Source organism: Morone saxatilis, unplaced genomic scaffold (genome assembly GCF_004916995.1).
Source record: "Morone saxatilis isolate NCDOM2014 unplaced genomic scaffold, NCSU_SB_2.0 Contig24, whole genome shotgun sequence".
NCBI lineage: Eukaryota > Metazoa > Chordata > Actinopteri > Moronidae > Morone > Morone saxatilis.
In genome coordinates this window covers 26339798-26361727 of record NW_023339807.1, presented here as the reverse complement: position 1 = coordinate 26361727, position 21930 = coordinate 26339798, and the positions used below count along the sequence as shown (strand labels likewise).

General features: G+C 38.0%; 3 protein-coding genes across 3 annotated transcripts in view; all 3 read right to left on the bottom strand.

Moving 5' to 3' along the window:
* The window catches only part of cd83 (CD83 molecule), a gene marked incomplete in the record, with an annotated part of 5543 nt that extends 2153 nt beyond the window's left edge, over nucleotides 1–3390 (bottom strand). The window contains 5 exon segments of the mRNA XM_035673152.1: nucleotides 1–848; nucleotides 1026–1129; nucleotides 1818–2049; nucleotides 2833–2969; nucleotides 3166–3390. Of these exon segments, the coding sequence (XP_035529045.1) occupies nucleotides 696–848; nucleotides 1026–1129; nucleotides 1818–2049; nucleotides 2833–2969; nucleotides 3166–3208 (669 nt within the window).
* Nucleotides 1–21930, bottom strand: part of LOC118336472 — a 744338-nt gene that overhangs the window by 296452 nt on the left and 425956 nt on the right. The window lies entirely within an intron of this gene.
* The window catches only part of zgc:113232 (uncharacterized protein LOC541546 homolog), a 24988-nt gene continuing 12788 nt past the window's right edge, over nucleotides 9731–21930 (bottom strand). The window contains exons 16-27 of the mRNA XM_035673221.1: nucleotides 19530–19583; nucleotides 19386–19439; nucleotides 18613–18666; nucleotides 16041–16112; nucleotides 15089–15124; nucleotides 14747–14791; nucleotides 14591–14623; nucleotides 13902–14048; nucleotides 13392–13568; nucleotides 11596–11686; nucleotides 11210–11287; nucleotides 9731–10772 (exon numbers count right to left, since the gene is read on the bottom strand). Of these exons, the coding sequence (XP_035529114.1) occupies nucleotides 10567–10772; nucleotides 11210–11287; nucleotides 11596–11686; nucleotides 13392–13568; nucleotides 13902–14048; nucleotides 14591–14623; nucleotides 14747–14791; nucleotides 15089–15124; nucleotides 16041–16112; nucleotides 18613–18666; nucleotides 19386–19439; nucleotides 19530–19583 (1047 nt within the window). The 3' untranslated portion in view covers nucleotides 9731–10566. The remainder of the gene's footprint in view (nucleotides 10773–11209; nucleotides 11288–11595; nucleotides 11687–13391; nucleotides 13569–13901; nucleotides 14049–14590; nucleotides 14624–14746; nucleotides 14792–15088; nucleotides 15125–16040; nucleotides 16113–18612; nucleotides 18667–19385; nucleotides 19440–19529; nucleotides 19584–21930) is intronic.

The following is a 21930-nucleotide window of genomic DNA, read 5'->3' as shown; positions in this document are numbered from 1 at the left end:
GTATTACGACATATATAAATAATCTGCTAAGAACAATAATGTGTGTCTCTCTGGATAAAAGTACAATATCCACAATAAAAAAGGCATCTACTCCTACCTCGTTAAAAATTCAAGAATCTATTAAAAGTGAATCTTTTCATTTCTGACTGAAGGGGGACTTTAAACATCCAGTGTTTGCTACTTGTGGTCACAGAGGGCGCAGTTACAACAACTCAGTATAAAAAGAGAAACTGTATGCATTGCACAAAGAAGGGAAAAAACAGGTTGACCCAGCAGTTCATCTTCCTCAGACTTGACTTGACCTGACCCTAACCCTAGACAGGAGGACCCCGGGCATGATCGCCCATCCTGTTGTACCCGGGAAACCTCCGGCCACAGACGGCCTGCTCTGCCTTTACAGAACAGCAGTTGGTGTCCGGCTCCACGTTTCCCCGCTGTGCCTGACTGTCCGGGGAGAGGAAGACCCGCTTTTAGTTTAGCTTCTGAAGAGTTCATTAGCACTCGCTCCTCATCCTCAGCTGGAGTTTTAAGTCGGGGAATCATTAGATTTTCATATCCTCCTCTTTTATACATTGAATTAGAAAATGGCGCCATCTGAGGATGAGTGATAGATAGCAAAGAAGCTTCAGATTTCTCCTCCCAGTCGTCGTGTAGCCATTCCTTCTACCGGAATTTCTGCAGCACAATCTTCGTCTTTAAACACAGATGTGCTTTATTTTGCCTGAGTTCGGACCTAATGTATATATCAACATTAAGTCCTTCTTTTCAAGTGGCTTGAGCGGTGCATCCAATAAAGTTTCTTTTACTGTTGTCTTGTTTTTACCTTTGATGGTGTTCCTCAAACAAACCTATGGCAGAGAAAGAGTAAAAATACATTTAGATAAGGACTGAAGAAGACTAGTGAGACATAAAATTATAAACATGTGAGTGTAGTCTGCTGTAGCTTTATGTTTAGTACAAGTAAAGCACTTTTCTAAAGCATTACTGTGTGTGTAAGCATATTCCATTACTTACAAAGTACTTACATAGCTTATTATGAATACTACCAGTGCAAACGCCAGCACTGCTGTGGCGACGATAACCATGTAAGTGTCTGTCATCACAATTTCCCCGAAAATGTCTGGACAATCTGAAAAAAGGAAAGCAGAAATGAATGTTACATCACATCACACCTGGCCATCATCATCATCATCATCATCATCATCATGAAGTCAGTGGTCACAACTTATTTAGGTCATTCAGTTTCGAAAGGGTTTGTGTTGTTCTTGTACATGATAAAGCAGCGGTTTCCAACCCCTTTTCTATCATTGAGTAAACTGAGGAAGTTTTAGTTTTCATACACCCATTAAAATAAAGAAGGCCTCGCGATCCCCTGTAAAGCTTTGGTGACCCCCTAGTGGAACCACTGTCTTAAAGGACAAGTGTGTAGGATTCAGTGGCATCTAGTGGTGAATTTGCATATTGCAACCATTTGAATACAACTCAGCCTCCCAGTGCTGCAGACTCTTATTCTGCTACAAGAGATTCAATTCTCCCTCTTCTGAAGTGGTTTTTGGTGTGAATGTTTAAAAAGCTGTGGTGTTTGACGGATGATTCACCCTCTCAAACCCACGCTTTTCCCCTGGAGCAAAAGATCCAGGTGTGTTTACAGTGGACGCTCACAACATCAGAGTCGACTGAGTCTGGAAGTCCCCTGGTTCAAATTTTAAAGGTCTATGATGTGTTAGGTGGCCTTTAATCTTCTTCAGAGAACTGGGAAAGTTTGGAGAATCTGCCTGTGGAACTTGAGAGAAAACCTGCTGAGTTCTGACTTTTACCTGTCAGAGTGAGTTGTACCCGGCCGTCGCGGTTTTGTTCTCCCACAGGCGCCGCCAGGTGACACTCGTACACGCCGCTTTCCTCGCACGTCACGTTGGGCAGGAAGATGCCGTTGGATTCTTTCATCAGCTCTGCCTCTTGGTCCCCGCTGGTGTACCATCGTGTCGGGCCGTCGGGGAGGTCTCTGGTCAAAAGGCCGCTGAGGCGAGACGGAGACGGCGGGTCCCTGACCTGTGACATCATCAGCACGGTGTGAGATTGATCAGTAACACATCAACAACTACAACAAGTAAACTACTCTCTACAAATACTCCATTACACGAGTCAGACATTTAAAATGTTACTTCTTATTTAGTTTGTTTACATTGGATTACTTTTAACTAAAGTAAAAGCTCTGAGTTCGTCATCCAATACTGCTACTCGAGTATTTTCCTGATACTTTTAGGGAGCTTTTTCTACAGTTTACCTGTCTGTGCTATCTCTGCTTTATACTTCTACTTTAGTACATTATTTGACGCTTACATTTACTTTTTACATGAAACAAAATACATGATATGCTTACGTAACTCAATGTAATACTACTACCAGAAGTATCCATACAAAAATACAACATTAAAGTCATATTACATGTATTTATTAGTGATCAAAGCAAAATAATATAATATTCTATAAGAATATGACACATTCTGCATACTAAGTACTTACATACTTTAAGTACATTTTGCTGATAAAACTTTTGGACTTTTACTTGTAATGATATATTTTTAGACCATATTTCTACTTTTACTTATAATGCTACTCTAACTAACTACCTAACTAACTAACTAACTTCCAGTACTAAAGTCTATTATTACTCCTATTATATTCATACATTTTATTACATATGCTGTACCTTTTGAGAGAAACGAAAGTAAAAGCATGAATTTTAAACCAGCCAATGAGAACTGGACATGTAGCCCTACAAGAACTGAATCATAACCTTCATAAAAACCACATGTAATGAAAAGTGTTTACCTTGTACCACCTCACTGCCCTGTACTGGACCCCGGGCTGGGATACAGCCGTGCACTGCAGCCTAACATCCGAACCGGAGACAGACTTTATCTGCAGTAACTCCTCTGAGACAGCCATGCCCACTGCCAGACACACACCTGAGACCAGAATACATAAAATTAGGGTGTTAATGGGTGGTGATGTGGAGCTGCGTTAATACAAGAACTCTGCCGCAACAAAGTGCGTGGCACAGTTTAACGAGAAGCTTCACCACGCAAACAACCAACAGACAACAACAACAACACACAGCAGCAGAAAAGTGCATCTGACGTTGAATAGGTTTAAAGTACTTACATAAAGACAAGAGTAAAGCAAGGTTCAGGAAACCTGGACACATGATTATGGTGTTCAGCTGCACAGGGAGGGTGAGAAACGAGTCCGCACAGCAGAAATGTGAGTTGGTGTGTGTGCTGGTGACTGTTCCTTCTTATATCATTAGACAGACACGCCTCTGGCCTACGGAGTAAACGAAACTTCCCCTTTGCTATCATTCAATAACGAACATGTATTACATCACATTGCACGTTTCCTCAGGGCAGACCATCAAGTTTCCCACTATTGACTCACACACACCGTAGTAGTACTGGGGGACGTAAGGTGTAAAAAAAAAAAGGTAGAAGAGAGAGAAAGAGAAAGAAAGAGGTAAACGCGCTGATGAAGCTTCAGAGAACCCAGAGTGAAGGACAGACAGCCACAGCGATGGTTACAGCGCGTCTAGTCTCTCTCCTCTTGTTGGGTGAGTAATCCAGCGGTGTGCCAGCGGTGTGGAGGGATAAGATTAGGACCATTCTTGTCTTTCTATTTCCTTCCCGGCTGTGCGTTGGGGCCGGGTGACAGTTACGCACGCCAAACTGCATTTAAAAAAGGGTCAATTTAATCCCCCCCTGCTTATAACTACATACCCATAATGCTAAGAGCATCTGTTAAGGTATTTTATTAACAGTTGATGTGTGAGGGTAAAATCGGCTAACAACTGAAGGTGAAAACGTTTTACCTGCTAAAGCTAAAGCCACGGGCAGCAAACTACATGAAATGGACCGATTATTGAATGAAGTTCGGCAGTAGAATGTTGCAGGAGAGTTTAGACTGTTGTGTGAATGAGAGAGAAGACTGTTCGTGTTTTATGTGCATGTTTATGGTTGTTTGTATGTTTACCTCCCGTTTAGCAGATACTGCAGCAATATATGGCCATTTATTTAAAACGATACTACTACAGTAACATTGTTTGTACTCCGGAGGCCTATGTAATGTAAACATGTCAGCATATATTATTATGTATGACTGGGCTGTTAATGTTGAAAGAAAGTGAAAGCAGCGTGGGATTCCCCGTACTTTCATACATGCTGTGAGGTAGTTTCCACAGCAAAACAGGAACTGATAGTTACATGAAATCAAAGGGGGGAAATTCCCACTATGACCTTCATGGAAGCCTGATAAAGTTCTGCTTTCCTTTACTAAATGGAGACTTTCATGACCTCAGGGTAAAAATAAAGCCAGCAAGAATAACACGTTTATTCCTCTTTTATGTGCTCTAGATTGTAACTACAGATAGGAGCTTTTTTCATTCATGCCAGGCTTTAAAGTTTTGTCTTCCCCCATCACTATTGTCCACATGTTAGAATAATAAACAGACCAAAAGGATAAAAGCACATTTCAGGATTTAAATCTGATGTTTTGACCAAAGGGAGGGATAAAATGACGATGCCCGGTGTATTTATATTATGTTCTTGGTCTTCATTAGCAGCTGTGGGCTTTGTGAGCTGCAATGCAGATGTGAAAGAGAGCACCTCGCAGTATTCCTGCTGCAAACCTGAACTGAAGTACGAGCCGAGCTGTGAGAACTCCTGGGACATCAACACAAGGGTAAATATAGATAAAGCCTGTGTGCACAGTTACAGAGTTTATGTTCCAAATGGGATGTTTCTGTGCTTTCAATGATCGTTCAACCAGACACAAACAAGCCCAAAGAACACATGAACCTGCCACCAGACAACTTTCAATAAAACCGCCATTTCATTTCATATGAGCTGGGTTAGAAAGCAGACTGTCCGCCCACAATGAAGTGTCATTGTAATTATAAGCTGGTTGTATTTGGGGGCCCTGCTAGCGGTGGCCTCTTCGGTCCGTGCTGAATAATCTCAACCACTGTTGGTTGGATTGGAATTAAACTGGGCTCAGACATTCCTGATCCCCTCAGGATGAATTGTAGACATTCCCATCAGCCTCAGCTGTACTGTGTCCTCATTGCCCTCATGAGTCAAAGGCGTAGGTGCTACTAGAGATCGAAACGTGTCACTTCTTAATTCAGGATAAATAACGAACTATTTCCTGTTCATAAACTGATTTCTTTCTTTCTTTCTTTCTTTCTTTCTTTCTTTCTTTCTTGCAGCACATCGCCCACTCCAAGGGTTCGGACACACAGTGCATACCTCCATGCAGGAAAATCAGAGGTGGAGTGATGACGCTGGATGAATGCGCGAACGTGAACGCAACCGTCGTCTGCCACAGCGTAGGTCTTCCCACTTCTTCTTGACATTCCCGAGCAGCAACCTTATATTCTAACGAACCTTCTTTGTCCAGATGATTTGAATTGTTGAGGAGCAAAAGCACAGACACAGAAACATAGAGTTCTCTATTTGACGTACATCTGCGTGGCCGCCATATTGTGGAGGTCAAGATCCACTAATTAACAATACTGAGAGATGCAGACTTTACTATAAAATCGACTGTAACTCGATTAATTCTGAACTGATATTCATGAAATTTAGGAGGAAGTCGATTCAGAGACTGGTTGAGCATTCAGAAACAACACTATGTATATAAACTTAACTTCCAGACACTTATGATTGGCTCAGTGTGTGGTATCCTTCTTTACAGGACGGGAATATGGTTGATGAGAAGCACATCCACTACTACAGCCAGCCATGCTCTGCTTCTCCTCTGGCTCCGGGACATCAGGGTGGGTCTCCATTTATAGACCAACAGGCTCTTTGCTGAGGATGCATTTAAATTCTTAAACTCTTTCTTTGTTCTTAGATATGTGCTAGTCTAAGCTATATTAAAAAGACACATTTTGAAAAGGGTTAAAAGATAAGAGCGACATACAGTTTATGTAGTCACCTCTCAATTTAGCTAACGCTAGCAAAATGCTACATAACCAGCTATATAATCAAATTCTTATATTGAGCAAAACAATCTGCCAATGGGGTAAGACTAACATAAAAATATATCCATTGAAAGACTGCAATGAACACTTTTATTTCGGTCACGTTATTGAGCTGAATTTAAGAATTTGTAGCTTAATCTAAGATTAATCAGGCACCAGAATAATTCTAATTTTCAGCATTTTTTATTAAAACAATGACAAAAGTAAGACTTTAAGACAAAGATAGATGGACTTTCTCGACAATGACTTTCTTTCAAATGAAAAACATGCTTGACAAGATGATTTTTCTTTTTAGACAAAAAATAAGTCTCATTTCCCAGAAACAAGGCTTTTTTTTGCTTTATTGACGGTTCCTCTTTTGCAGCCTAACATAATTACAGATTACTGCTGTGTTGGCATCAGTTGGGACTGAAATGAGTATGCTATATGGGTAATGTGTGTGAGGTAACTTCCATATTGTCGCTGCAGGGTCCGTTGGTTTACTGCTGCTGCTGTCTTTGGTCGTCGCTGGATTGATGAGCTGCTAAGACTTCGACCTCTGGCACCAGCGAGTGTATGCTGCTATACGTGGTACCTCAGGGCATTTCTGTCACTTTGCTTGCTGTCCTCAGCACTTTACTTAGCTATTTTATATGCTATTTTATATTACCTTCATTTTAGTAGTAGTAGTAGCAATATATATTAATATATATATATATATATGTATATATTCAGCACTTTTTTTAATTGCAACAGCTGAAGTCCTGCACATTAGTTTTTGTCTTTTAATAATAATCTGTTCAACGCGACAGGAATGACTGTATTATCTCCATAGGATGATGTTTAGAGACATATAGGAAAAAAATAGTTTCCCCTCCATTAAGTTCATTTAATATCATTTCACATACTTCTCTCAGGGTTGTAAGAAACAGAGCAGTGTTTTTATTAAGTATTATTACCTGGTCCCGTTCAACTACTGCCCTGTTTCGGTGTGATATTCCAGTTTACAGTTACAAAATAATATTTTTAACGCTCTCTGTTTAGGGCCTAACCTTCCAATATTTAATGCTATGGCAGCTTATTTATTTGACACTGAATGAACAGAAGACGATCATTGCTACTGCTACTGATTCAAATACACTTTAAAAACTGGTTTAACACTTGAAATGCCCAAAACACTTGAAATACAGCCCCCAGATCACTTGATACCACATTAACCTCAGATCCATTCAGACTTACCAAACCTTTAGCTTGCCTGAACAGACAACATTTTAACAGTTTATTACAGATTTTTTTTTTTTTTTTGTGAAACCACTTGAGAGTTGGAAATTGGCTCTCGACAGTGAACATAAAACTGTACATTTCTCAAATATTTTACTGATTTCGATACTTTAAATAGGTATTGCAAACTTTTAACTGGAATTTTTTTATTAAATTGTAGTGGGAGCATTTTTTATTTTTATTTAAGGGATTTTTAGTGTCAAAGAACAGAAGGTAGCAATAAACAAAAGGGATTTTTAAAAGGACCAGAGGGCATTTAGTGTTTATGTGCAGCTAATAGACAAATTTATACTAAATGCCTTCGATAATTTGACAAGACACAGACGTTAGGAGTCCAGGTGTATGCCAGCAAACTAACTGAATGTAAAGCCAAAATGAATAACCTGATTGATTGATTCCAGTTATTAAAAGCTGCAAAATGTCCGCACACATTCAGCTCTGTTGAAACAGATGACAGTTTACAGCTTTCAGCTTCTGTTTCTCAGATTCAGCCTCATCTCTCCATACTTCGCCACAACGAAATAAATAAGGCAAGCCAAATGAAAAGTACTGACAACTTTATGTTAGCACTGTGAAATCTCCCGCTCGCAACATATCATGGTCACAGTATTTCAGTCTGGAGTGAACTAATTTAAGGCACTTTAAAAAAAAAATCCACACCAGATGAAGTCTTAATGTACATGAAGGAAGGTGAATAAGGGTCGGAGCAGGAGAGAGCATCTGATTGGTTCAGTCCGAGTAGAGAGTATTAGATCAAATGAAACTAAACCAGGACTTTTCCTGAGCTGCTATGGAAAGTTTCACGACCGATTATCCAAAACATTAACTACATATAAGCTATTTTCCTCCTTGCACACACTTTAACACTATGTTTCCTACTATCTCTTACATGTATCTCTCGCCGGTACAATTCTTTTATTTAAATGATTTAATTCGATGAGCGATGTCAATCAAACTACCTGTGACTTCCTAAGTTCTCTTCTGTGACTTAACAGTCCCAGTCCTTAACCTTTTTACTTATTTCTATACCTACCTAAAGTTACTCATGTCACACTAATCAAGGATATAACATCTCTAAATCCCCTGAAATTGAGAAAATGAATGACATCTAAAGTAGTAAGTGAGAAAATAACTAAACTAAAATGCACTGAAGTATTAACAGTTATTGTCTCTAGTTTTTATCAAGACTTTGTTATAGTATTGAGCCCTAATGTACAAATGAAGGAAAGCTATGCATTTTGAGTTTCTTACTAATTCAAATCATTTTAAACGTATAGTATATATAAGTTTAATTCGGTTTTTAGTTCATCTGTATGAAATCAGCAATTCAAATCAATCATTTTGGGTCAGGGATGGGGTTATAAATTTAAGAATTAAAGCTCTAGTGATGCTCTTTCCTGCTTCGCGACTGTGTCAGACCTTTTTAAAACTGATCAAATCACTAAAAACCAGCCGTTAAGTGTGTTTACTGACAGGTACTCTGCTGCTGTTCAGGCATTAGAGACGTTTGCGTCCTACAGTGGCATTAATAATAATAATAATAATACTACAATAAAAATCACTTTCTCCAAAAGAGCCAATGACACATATGAGGCAGTGTTACTATGCAAGCTGTGTAACAATAATGGTGCTTTTGATTTTAGAATTGAGAACTTGTTTGGTTTAATTACTTGAATTAGTTTTTTTTTAACTCAAAAATAGATTTTTTTTTTTTTTTTTTGCCTGTATCCAGTTTTATCTCCCTGAGGCTGCATACATTCCATAAGTGAGTTCTCAAAGTCCAAAATCTGTTGCTGGAAGAATTGTGAAGCAATATAAATGTATATGTTGTTCTCTCATTTGTGGCTAAAAAATGTAACTGTACCATATCACTTTACTGTAAACCATGTGCTGCCTTACAAATCAACATAAACATCGCTGTACTGTGTTTTATAATCCAGATATAATCATTACATGCTGTGAGGTGTCATCTTTTACAGCAAGGACCAAAACCTATGTGCACTTCTTCCTGTTTCTGCCTTCATGTATTGTATTGTGGAAAAAAAAAATCAATAAAACATGTATTAAACTGTGAGACTCTGATATGTGGTTTGGTGATGAATCAACACTAGAAACTTGCATGTGAGCTAGGGATAAAGTAGCAGCAGTAGTATTTTATTTCTGTTATTTTGAGCTTGACTGTGTCAGTGAGAAATGTTTGTTTTTTCTCTCAGCTCAGATCTCATAGTTGCATGTTTTGAACATTTATTAAAAGCCATCAGTAGCTGATGAGAGATTGGGAGGGTGGGGTGTGCAGGATAATTCATTCATTAATAATGTGGAACGTGGGGTTCAATTATAGATTCAACTTTGAAAGAAACTTTATTGAAGAGGGTACTTTGAATGTTTTTTCCCAGAAATCTGAATTATTTTCAATAGTTTACAGTTCTATTAAATCTGGAGGATAAAGTCATCTTGTCAAACACATTGCTACTTAATACACATACAAACAATCAGATAACTGCTTTACTGTGACGATAATGCCTGATAATTACAGTGAGTTTAGTGTTTTATTCCTATTTGAATTCCAAAAAACTCTGGATCCAGGTTATTATTCTGTGACTGATCATCTCTGGAATATTATTTCTCAGAATTAAAAGCAAAACCTCTTAACACTAAAACGTGACGACCGACAAACTGAAGACTCAGATTAAAAAACATCAGTTTATCTGAAACATATTTTAGAGCACAGTACATGTATTTGAGATACTTTACAAAATATTTACATAGCATTTTTTATTTTTATTTAACCAGAGAAAACAAGAACTAAACTGAAGGAACAATTCGGTGAGGAATTATTTAGTGTTCTTATCAAATTACAGTACATCAGAGGCAATTATTCCAGATCAAAACAAACAGTGTTTGGATCTTTATGAATTATAAAACCTTGAAAATAATAAAAGTTCACTTGCAGCCTTCTCCAGCTCAAATGGTAAAGTCTTTTCTGGTTTCTTTTCTGCAGTTTCCCATTTGTTACCAAACCTGCCCACCAGCGGAGCACCCCACAGTACTATATTTGGTCCACTGACATATTCAACAACAGTCAATGAAGGATACAATGATTTGCAGCTTTTAAACAAGTTATTGTCATAAATCTAACACATTTTTTGTCCCATTTAAACCCAGTCCTACTGTCAGCTGGAATTCAATGAGATGAACCTTTTGGTTGCCACCAGGGTGAATCTCAGACCCAATAATCTCGCAGCGGTCGGTGTCGCTCGCGTTCAGGTTCAGATTTTTGAACTGACGGGTCCCTTCACCAGACCCTGCTCTTTGCGCATCACCGGCGCATGAATACTGCAGTCCCGCGCCTCGCAAAAACCGGGCACGCCTGCGACCCCAAGCATGCCAGACTGACCGACTGCACCGGGGAAGCCACGGGGACCTCTGGGACCCTCCATGCCATTTTTGGGTTCTGCCGGGTTACCAGTCAAACCTGCAGAGAGGAAATTACAAATTGTAAAGTTAAACATTTGACTATGAGTAATGTAAAAACAGCCAAATGAAATTCAGGTTTTAGGAAAAGAAACTGATAACTGATGAAAATGTGAGTTCAACCTACCAGCTAGCTACTGTAAAGCACTGAGACTTGAGGAGGACCGAGTTTTACAGACTTTGCTTATTGTAGTTTTGTTTACATAGAACCTCTAGGTCCTGTTCCCAGTCCAGAAAAAAACCCACAAAGCATACAAAAAATGGGTTTAAATACAAAGAAATTCTTCATAAGTAGCTATATTTTACATTTCCTGAACAGGGAAGTTTAGAGTTTAGCAGCTCTAAACCGTGATAAATCATCTTGAAGCAGATCTCTAGCAGCTTCTACAACCTGATGTAAAGTTAAGAATGATTATGTGGAGATGAATAGTGTCGCACCTCTGGGGCCTTGTGGTCCGTCAGGTCCCGGCAGGCCTTTACCTGGATCACCTGTGAGGCCTTTAGCTCCCTTTTGACCTGTTGAGAGAAACATAAACAGCTTCTGGGAAAAACTACAAAACTCCAACTCCAACAATATTGTATGCACAATGTTGTTTACTTTAGCTTGTAGTAAACTAGTTAATGAATAGTTTTATTTATTTTAAGTGAAACTTAGTTTTCGGGTCGGGCATACACAGAATTTTTTCTGCTCTAGCTTTAATAATATTATGCCCTGAAATAAGTAAATCACTCGTCTTTGGTCTGTCATTAAGGTCAGCTACACAATTGTCAAAGATAACACAAGGCTTTTATTCTTTTTTTTTATGTTTGTGTGTAAATCTTACCTCTTTTACCCTCCGCTCCTTTCTGTCCCTCCAGTCCTCTGTCACCTTGAACACCTCTGGCTCCTTTGGCTCCGGCTTTTCCCACTTTACCCTGATAGGTGGAAGCGGAATCACACAGTGATTGTATGAGGATAACAATGATATCTCACGATTCTTCTTTGTGTTGTACTCCGACATGATCGTCTACAACTTGATCAAATCTGTGTGTGTGAGAGGAATCCAGTACATTCATAATGGGCCTCATGCAGGAATGTTTTCTTATTTTTCTATTGTATTTGTTCTTGCACAAAGCGATATGGGGGAAATACGAAAATACAACACGGGATTCATGAAATGTGCACTGACAGCCAAGTCTGTTCCTACCCACCTGAGTATGTTGAACTTTTTGACCTTAAATCGGATGCATGTGGAGTTACCCCAATAAATTCATATAAAGGCACTTAACTGCCGTGTACAAACCAGACATTTGACAGTTAACATTAAACTCAGACAAAAGAAAGGGAAAAGGAAACGCCACCTAAAGGCCAGAGATAGGAAATCTCCTTTATGATTTAGTGCAAAAGAAAGCTGCTGCTATTACAGCCATGGAAAACTGCCATAACAACAGACATGGATGAGCGAATCGGAGCCATCATTGGAGAGGTTTCTCTGTCGGGGTTGCCATTATAATATAATATTACTTTCCCATTACACTGATATTGCACATATTATACAAAGTTTTGCTTGTATATACGTAATTGTATGTTTAACTTTATTTTCCTCCTTTATTTCTTCCTTTAGTGCTTTGTTTTATTCTATTCTAACTTAGAATATTAGTTCATATATGTTCTGTGTGTGTAGCATGGAGGAAGCTATAACTGCATTTCACTGTGCAGTCCTGTATCGTATAATGACGGGAAAGCTGAGCCTTGAACCTACTAGGGCTGCAACGATTCCTCGAGTAACTTGAGTAACTCGATTACAAAAAATGATCGAGGAATTTCCTCTGCCTCGAAGCCTCGTTTAATTATAATTTAAAAGCTCACGTTTCGCACCAGATTCTTTTTCAATGTGGTGACACAACGTGTTTTAACGTCATCAGGCTATGCGTCCCCGTACAGTGTGTGATGAGTAATAAAGAATTAAAAAAAAAAAAATTAAGGACAACATCCGTGGTGTGTGTTAACATTGCAAGATGGGAGTTGTGTACCCGTAGTCTGAAGTAATTTTTATTTACTTTCATATTGGAAATTTTGAAACCTGAAACGGTTTTAACCTAACTGTTGCATTATATATGTAATAATAAATAAATGTAAATTTTTCTTAAAAAGGATAACAAATTTGACTGTGTATTTTTAAGGATCTGTCTTGTTTTCTGATTGTATATTTAATAATTGGACTTTAATTAAGCAAAAGTATGTTTTATCCGATTACTCGATTAATCGATGGAATATTCGATAGAATACTCGATTACCAAAATATTCGATAGCTGCAGCCCTAAAACCTACATGTGAAACAGCTGTGTAAATGGACATTTTCATCTACAGCTTCTAAAGCGTTACTGAGCTTTTTTCCTCACAGGACGACCTTGTTTACTGCGATCTGTGCAGGTTTACTGGATATTGTGGTGATCAGAATCTTCTTGCAGCAGTAAACAGCTACATTTTGGATGTGTTTGGGACATAAAATCCAATCGTTAATCAGTGTAAATAAATCAAATCTAAGCAAAAACTAAAATTATATGATCTTTGAAGTCTGGGGAATTGGACTAAAAACCATCTCCACCATCGTAGCTGTGAGGTAGGAGTGGGACTTACAGGTTTCCCCGGGGATCCTAACGGCCCCTGGGCACCGGGGGGCCCGATGAGTGTCCGGTTGTTGATGGGGCAGCCCTGGGAGCACTTGGCCCGGATGGAGGAGGCGTACTGGGAGATCTGGGCTGTGACCACACCTCTGCAGAGCTGCAGGACCTGCTCATCAGTCAGACCAGGACCCTGCAGAACCGAAACCCACTCAGGTTATCTTCAGCTCCAAAACAACAACTTTTACAAGTCAGTTAATATATATATAATATATAATATGACAGATACTTCACAAGAGATGGTTAAAAAACGTTGTAAACTTTAACATTAGTCTATTTAACAAGGCTCTTCAGATTAAGTAGGACATCACGTTTAAAGATGTGTCTCATTTTATTGATGTGATCTTATTAGTAATCCTTTAAGTCAATTTCAAAACTCAAATTAACAAAAAAACTAATTTTGAAAGCAGTTTCTAACAATTAAAACGACAATGAATTGAGTGGGGGTTTTGGGAGTGTCACTCACAGAGGGACCTGGGGCTCCTTTGGCTCCAGCTTTGCCTTTAACACCCAGGTCGCCGATCTGGCCACGCTCTCCTCTGGTACCAGGGATGCCAGGCGGTCCCACAGGGCCGGGGACGCCGTTACGACCGACTGCACCTTTTGGTCCACGCTGTAATGTGACAAACAACGTATGTTTAAATGTATGAGTATTAGTTCCAAGGGCAGAATTGCGTTCTTTTGCGATATTTCAGACTATTGAAATTTTGTTGTAGTTTCTGGTTGCAATCTACTTCAAGACGCACATTAGGCTGTTAGTTATTTATATTAACCCCTAAAGTTAGTTATTTTAGAGACACACAAAACTCAGATTATGTCTCAAACCCTGATTCTTTTGTTAAAAATCCGTTTTCACAAGAATAAGCCTAAAATAATCACTTTAAATGAATTATTTAAAAGGGCCAACACTTTATTTTACAACTTTACAAAAGCTATTTCTAACTGTAGACATGAATCTGAAGTTTATCCTTTAATATCTCTAAACTACAATGCAGTCTGTAACAAAGGGCCATAAACACATTTGTTTCAAGCATTTGTTTTTTATTCTGTATTATAGATTGATCAGATGGAGCCAGCTCCGGCAGCTGCATTAGATGTGTGTGTGTGTGTGTGTGTTTCTATGACGTCACGGTAAAAGATAAACAAAGTAATCACCTGTCCTTTGTCTCCACCGTCACCCCGGCTTCCCTGAATGGGAAAGGGAAGAAGGAACAAACAAATTAGTGAGTAAATCCCAGCCGTTGTGGAAAGAGGAAGTAAAATGCTGTGGAACGACTGTTTCATCATCAGACGGTAAACAAGTAGAATTACCTTTAGTCCCTTTACGCCTTTAATGCCTTTTTTCCCTGCTGCACCCTGCCACAAAAAAAAAACAAAACACATGATGCACAAGCCACAAAACCACAAACCACAAAATCAACAACAGGATCTGAGTGATTGATCCAAGCTGAAGAAAAGGTTGTTGTCTTATAGTAAACACGGTAAAACAGGAAAGACGACAAACAAAGTGGACAGACAAAGGGAAACTCCCGTCTGGTGTTTATTGAGATTTAATTTTTTCATGCACTGTGTTCTAAAGATGGATGTTAGGAATTGTTTTAAAAGGTATTCTCTCAGACTTTCATGTGCAGACTCTGATGTGTGAACACTCACCTTCTCACCATCAGGTCCCGTCTCACCTTTGGCCCCCTGGAAGAAAAACAATTGATTTTAAACTTGAGGGTTTATGAGAAGCTTATTACCGCACAATGTTTAGCTCTAACAGTAACATTAATGTGTTCCTAATACATGTGTAGAGGAACCAACACAAACACCAAACTGGGACAATCTCTTATAAGAAAGTCAGAATTGCAATAAGATCTGGGACATTAACACAAGCTGTTCAAATAAAGAAATTAATCATTTAAATACAAACAAACCTGCTGGTTTTAAATCATATTTTTGAATAAAGAAATGATTTTCCAGGAGTTTTCTTGACTACATTTCTTAAATATAGGACAGCACTAGCAAACAAATAGTCATTTAAGTTACTGGTAGGCCTAGTATTGACACATTTAACCCCAGTTTTATTCCTCCACTGATGCAGGGTAATGATGAAGTGTCTCAACTCCTTTCACTCTGCATCCATTTTTCCGATGTTTACTCTCTAGTGAATTGATTACATTCGACTGTAACAGTTCAAATTAAGAAGAATTTATTTTATTTCACATAAAATTTTAAAAATTGATAATTGAGAAGTAGAAAGTGTTTGTCACATGTACAGTTAACATTGATGTGCGTGTATCTATTACCACTGTACCACTAGCTACCACTGTATCTCAGTGTTCTCAGTATCTGTAGCTGTGTGATTGTAATATTCCACCACTGTGATGATGAATAATCAACAACTCTGCCTATTATTCTTTAGATTCTACATACTCTTAGTAACTCTTACTTAGTCTTACTCTTTAACTTAACTGCAGACTCTATTAAAGTTGTTCTTTTTGGAAAGATAAGACCCTGGTTATGTCTTATATTCAATAAAAGATGAATATCAGTATATTAATAACTGATCTAAAGGGTTAAGTGTGTGTGTGTGTGTGTGTGTGTGTGTGTGTGCACCCACAGTCTGGCCCGACAGGCCCTTTGGTCCTAGTTTCCCTGGTACTCCGGCATCTCCTTGCTCTCCTTGAGCTCCCTGTTGTACAAACAGACAGAAAAATACTCTCTTTCTCTGCAGCAATGTAAATATAAACAAGACAACAGTGAAAATGCAATGAAATATTATTAAAAAAAGGAAATTAAGACAGGAAAACAGAGAGCATGTTGACAAAGATACAACTTGGTAATAACATGTAAATAAATGACCTTTACTGTTTAAAATCCCTTCACTGGGTACTTCACCCTCACATCTCTAAATGTCAAAGTGTGAACAACAGCTTTGTTTATAGCTTCATGGTCAGTCTGGAGTTTTTCTTACTGGTTTGCATCTACATGAACTTTTAAAGAGTTTTTGACTTGATAGCAAAGTGAGATAACTGAAATGAGATGAATGATATGATGATGATGAGCCGATGATGATGAGAAACACAAATCTAGTCATATCTGAACGGTATGAATCTTTCACACTTGCTGGTTTTTTTAGGTTAAACTTGTTTGACTGTTTCAAATAACTGAGAAATCATCTGAAAATCAAAAAAAAAAGCGTGAGAAAATCTTCTGCACCTGTCTCTTCAGAGGAGTTTAAAGCCTTAAAGTGTGTAATAGTTCGACCCTCGCTGTAAGACCTTCCTACTTCACGGACAGCTTTAAAATCCGTCTTGAACCCCACTTCCTAGCCAATTCACACTGGCTACCTGTTAAATTTCGTGTTGGTTGTAAAATGAACTTGTTTTTTAAAGGATTAAATGGCCTTGCTCCAAATGATATAATGGATTTATTGACCCTTTATGTGCCTGTTCGTCCAGTCGGAATACTCTACCCACGTAGATTAGACAGACTCTCTTATGCATACTTAATGTTTCTTGTGTTTGTACCTTTCCATTGTTGCAATTCTATATTCTTATATATATACTTTTTATGTGTGTGTGTGTTTGATGAACTAATTGTTTGTTTTTATTGGCATTTGTCTTTATTATTTGCCTCCTTTGTTAACAAAAGTAAGAATGAACAAATTCGGGCAGGTTTTTATAATGTATCCATTCTCATAATTTTATTCACTGATAGACAACATTTGTAGTTTTTAAATGTTCTCTATGATGAAATAGACTTCACTTATAATAAAATGTTGGGATTTCAAGTCTAGACCGTACTCCTAATAAATAACTCCCAATGATTCCCACCTTAAACATAATCCAGCACTTGGCGAGCTTTCAGACGGGACGTTTTGGTCACAATGAAATTCTGGATAAAAATACTTCTCTGTTTTGTGTTCTTTGTGATTGTTTGTCTTTTAGGGACGTTCCCTGTTCCTTATATCGATGTCACTGCGGCTCATCTGACCACATTAATGTCAAAACAACAAACTAAACCTTTGACAAAAGGGAAATTTCCTCAGATATTTGGAACTGGTTTTAATTAACGGATCTAATACTCAACAATTACTTTCAGTTCTCAATTCACAACTACAACTAATTCTTCAGAAATATATCTGTAAACAAATTCAATTATATCAATTATTTTATATTTTACTACTGGATGCATTTTCAGCCAGATTGGACAGGTTTCTGTCTGATTGGGCTTCTGATTGTGGACAGGATTAAACATCTTTGTACAGGTTTCCTGTGCTGAGAGTTCAAGATTCACAGCTTTCATTTATTTGCATATTGGGAATGAAATGAATCCTCAACTGACGTGACATGAGTAACTTTCACTTTTCACTTTCACCCTCATGTCATCACTTTTCTGTAAAATACATTAGCCCTTTTCTTTTAACAAACTGCTTTAACATTCGTTGACGTTATTGATTTTTTGGGGTCAATATTGGCAACACACAGGCTTTCGTTACAGTGTGTCGTCTCCAGGCTGAGATTACTCAGGTGAAGCTCTGTTAGAGCAACAGAAGACATTATACAGGCTGGGTAAAATCTGTGGATTCGCCCTTTACTGAGAACGTCCTCATTAACCAGAGAGGTCATTGCTAACCTTATTGGCCTGTGCAAAGTCTCCCTATTTCAGCCTACATGTCTATAATTTCATTGATAGATCAAGACAAAAGATTGACAGTATTTCACTATAAAAAAGGACAATGAGAAGTCTGAAAATACACAAGAATTGTTTAGTTTTTCTTAATCACCTATTCCTATAACATTATAGCCTCAGTTTTAAGGTTTTTAATCTTTGTTTTTTCTTTGTCTCCCTGCTGTTTCACCAGAAGATAAGTGCGAATTCACAGCAATATGGGTAACATGTGTAAAATGAAGAGATAATAATGATAATGATGAAGTATGATGGACCTACTGTACTACCTGTTTGAGATCAGACATTTTAATCTTCAGGTACAGACGTCTCTTTGATAATTACTTTACGTTTATCTGGAATAACTTACAGGAGGACGTTGCTGTTCAGGGCACTTTCACAGGATATTGCAGGGATCAAACCTGTTAAATTATCCTTACAGGACAGTTTCATTCTCACTCTTTCTGTTTTTCCCACATCGACTTAGCAGGTGGAGTCGGATTTATCTGCTGCTCACTCACCACAGCTCCCACTCTGCCTCGAGGTCCTTTCGCACCGCGATCGCCCTTACTGCCCTGCAGGAGTACAACAAATGTTACACTGAGCACAAGTTCAGCAGTTTGTTTTATCCAACAGGCTTATTAAAAATCTGGGTGTTACATTACAGTGTGTGTTGGTATATAGACAGAAATATCCCATGACTGAATCATTTGCCGTGTCATGATTCATTTTGGAGGAATGTATTTATGTACTAAGAAGTATTAAACATTATAATGGTGAATTGGGTGAGGTCTTATCAGTTCCTGTAGTTGTGTTCATTTATCTTCAATACAGTCATCAGTGCAAACAATACAACAATGAGCTGGAAAAATCCAATAAAACATTAAATTGAAACTGAGTGTTTCCCAATAAGGCACATCCAATCAGAGAGCTTCAATGAGGAGAAGCTCAAAGATGATGAAAAAAACTGAATTTCCAGGACAAAAAAACAGCTGTAACATAACTGTATGGCACTGAGGTTTGTACATTAAAAATGTACTTAAATATGCAAATTAACAGTCTGCAGTCATGTAAATTATCTAAACTACTGAATAAAATCTGAGGTAAAAAGAAGATCAAAGACACACAACCCTGGTTGCCACTGACTTCTTTTGGAGCCAAACTAAAATAATGAGCAAATCAAACAATAATGCAGGTTCTGCAGTTTCCCATTGGGATTAATAAAGTACTCTATCTATATATCAGTTTATGCTTTGTTGATGCCCTTGAAGGCAGGAGCCATTGTGTCCGTTACCTTGACACCAAACAGTCCAGGCTCTCCCATCAAACCTGGGACTCCTATAGGACCCTGAGGACACACACAGCAACAGAGGAGTAAGATAAAGACGACGGGCAATTTGTAACACGAGATTTGCGACTTTAAATCCAACCAACTCACATCTTCTCCAGGGTCACCGTCACTGCCTGGCAGGCCGCCTTGACCTTTAGTGCCCTGAGAGACAAAAGAAAGAGAAAGGGAAAAAAGGAGTTGAGCACAGAGAAAACAATGTGCACTGTAACAATGAAACAGGTTTGGCTTGCTGTAATAATTCCTGTTGTTCATTCATTAATTAAAATTAAAAATGAAGATGGCAGATGCTATTAGCCCCCAGGTGTCAGTAGCCAACAATCTGCTGCCAGGGTGGAAGAGACAAACCATCGTCTTTTCCTAAACCTAACCAAACTGCCACTGAAATCTGAATATATATATTTTAAACTGAAACTAATAAGTCAATGCTGACTTAAAGTCCTGTGTTTGAACCATCCACTATGACCACCGACCCTTCGTGCCGCTCTATGTAGCTAAACTAGAGGGCCAAGTGTAAATAGCCAGTAGATAGCTGCTGTGTGACTCTTCTCACCCGTGTGCAAAGAGACACTGTGTTAAAGGATTCCTTCCAAATGCACTGCCAGTGTGAGAGAGAGCACCAAGCTTTAAATGTAATATAAATACAACTTTATTCTACAACTGTACCAGTTTACTTAATGAAGTTAACTTAATGAAGGTTTGTATTGTATTGGATTGCTTTTACTTATGTCAGCATTTTGTTTTACTTTGTTTACTTATTTGAATACTTCGGGGAATTTTAGAAATGAAACCTCATGCTTGACAACACAGTCATCCGGTGTGACTGGAGCCGTCCAATCAGCCGGTCTCATCATTAATGTGATCACTGTGTTAATAAACACAGTGATCTGTTTAACTTTCTGTTTCTATTTTACTCTCTTACTATTTTTGTGGTTTAAACAAGGTGCCGACTGTATAAAATAGAAAGTGAAATTATAAAAAGCCAGCAATTTTGGTGTTTTTCTTAAAAGAAATGAAAGTTTCGGGGGCAGTTCAGTATTATGAGACTTCAAACATGAGAAGAAATCAAAAAATGCACGTGGTGAAGAAATGAGAGAGAGAAATTTCCCATTCTGCCCCTGGGGAACAGAACTCACCGCCAGAAAGATACTACACTATCTATTAATTACCCATGAATCAGAGAAACTGATGTCTTATCTGGAGATGTCACATTTAGAGTCAGATGACGACTCCTCTGTATGTCATTGTGATTAAGAGAGACACTACCACTATTTCAATACTTTTGATACAACGTGTTTAAAACAATACAATGCTATCATTCAATAATAAAAAATAATATAATAAAAATATTGGTCCTCATGATGTCTTTTTCTGTACACTGTATGCAGATTATTTTCTGTGTCTAGTTATTCTGAGTATAAGTGCAGTTTTTTTATACTAATACTGTATCAAAGTTTAAAATTATGATATCATGACAACCTCATTATATGGAATATATTTTTTTCTTTTAGTTTCTTTCAGATATTGAGATGAAAACGTTGGACCAAACGTCTCCACTGAATCACAAATTGTCTTTTTTATATGTCTCTTCATGTATGGATTAAACATTCAACTTTTTTAAAGCTGCAGTAAGTAACTTTTATAAGGATAATCTATGAAAAAAAGTGAAAGTTTAAACAAATATGATAGAAAGCTATTTATTTTATTTTTTTTATAAAAGTTACCTTCTGTTGCTTTAATACTTTTGGATATAGCCAGGCTAGTTGATTCCCATTGCTAACTAAGTCCTGACTCCAGATCCTTACTTATCACACAGACATGAGATTAATATCAAAAAAACTAAATATGCATATTTTCAAAAATGCGGAATAATTCCTTCTCACTCTCACATACACAGTTTGTTCATGTTAATTCACGTCTGGTCTTGGTCCTGACATAAGTATCAACATAAGATATGTTTTAATGAAGTTTAGTACATGATCCTGTTGAGCAGCAGAATCCCTCTTTGTTCATCATTAATCTTACAAACACAATAAATGCACTGATTAACATACAGACGTCCGATTTTCTCAGCAGCACGTAAACACACACTTAATGAGTTCTTTAAAAACCCACATCTGAATTATCTAAAGTCCCTCTGTGACTGTAGTTCGACAGATGAGCTCAATCAACAGTGTGTTTTGCTCAAAAGCACTTCAGCGGGCCGCATGAGGTCAAACCCGTGACTTTTCTAGCTGCTGCCTGGTGACTGTATCACACTCATCACTTGTTCTTCATGTGGTTATCAACCATGACCCATAACCATACTTATTTACAAATGCAGTCACATGAGTTCTTTTATACAGAACCGTATTGCATTCACTTGAAAATGTATTTTTTGGTTTGTTTTTCGGACTAATTATTTCTGTTTTTCAGACTAATTATTTTTCTGAGTTTAGAGAGCATTTGAAACAATAGATGCATTCATTCCTTTATTGAGAGCTCGATTTAA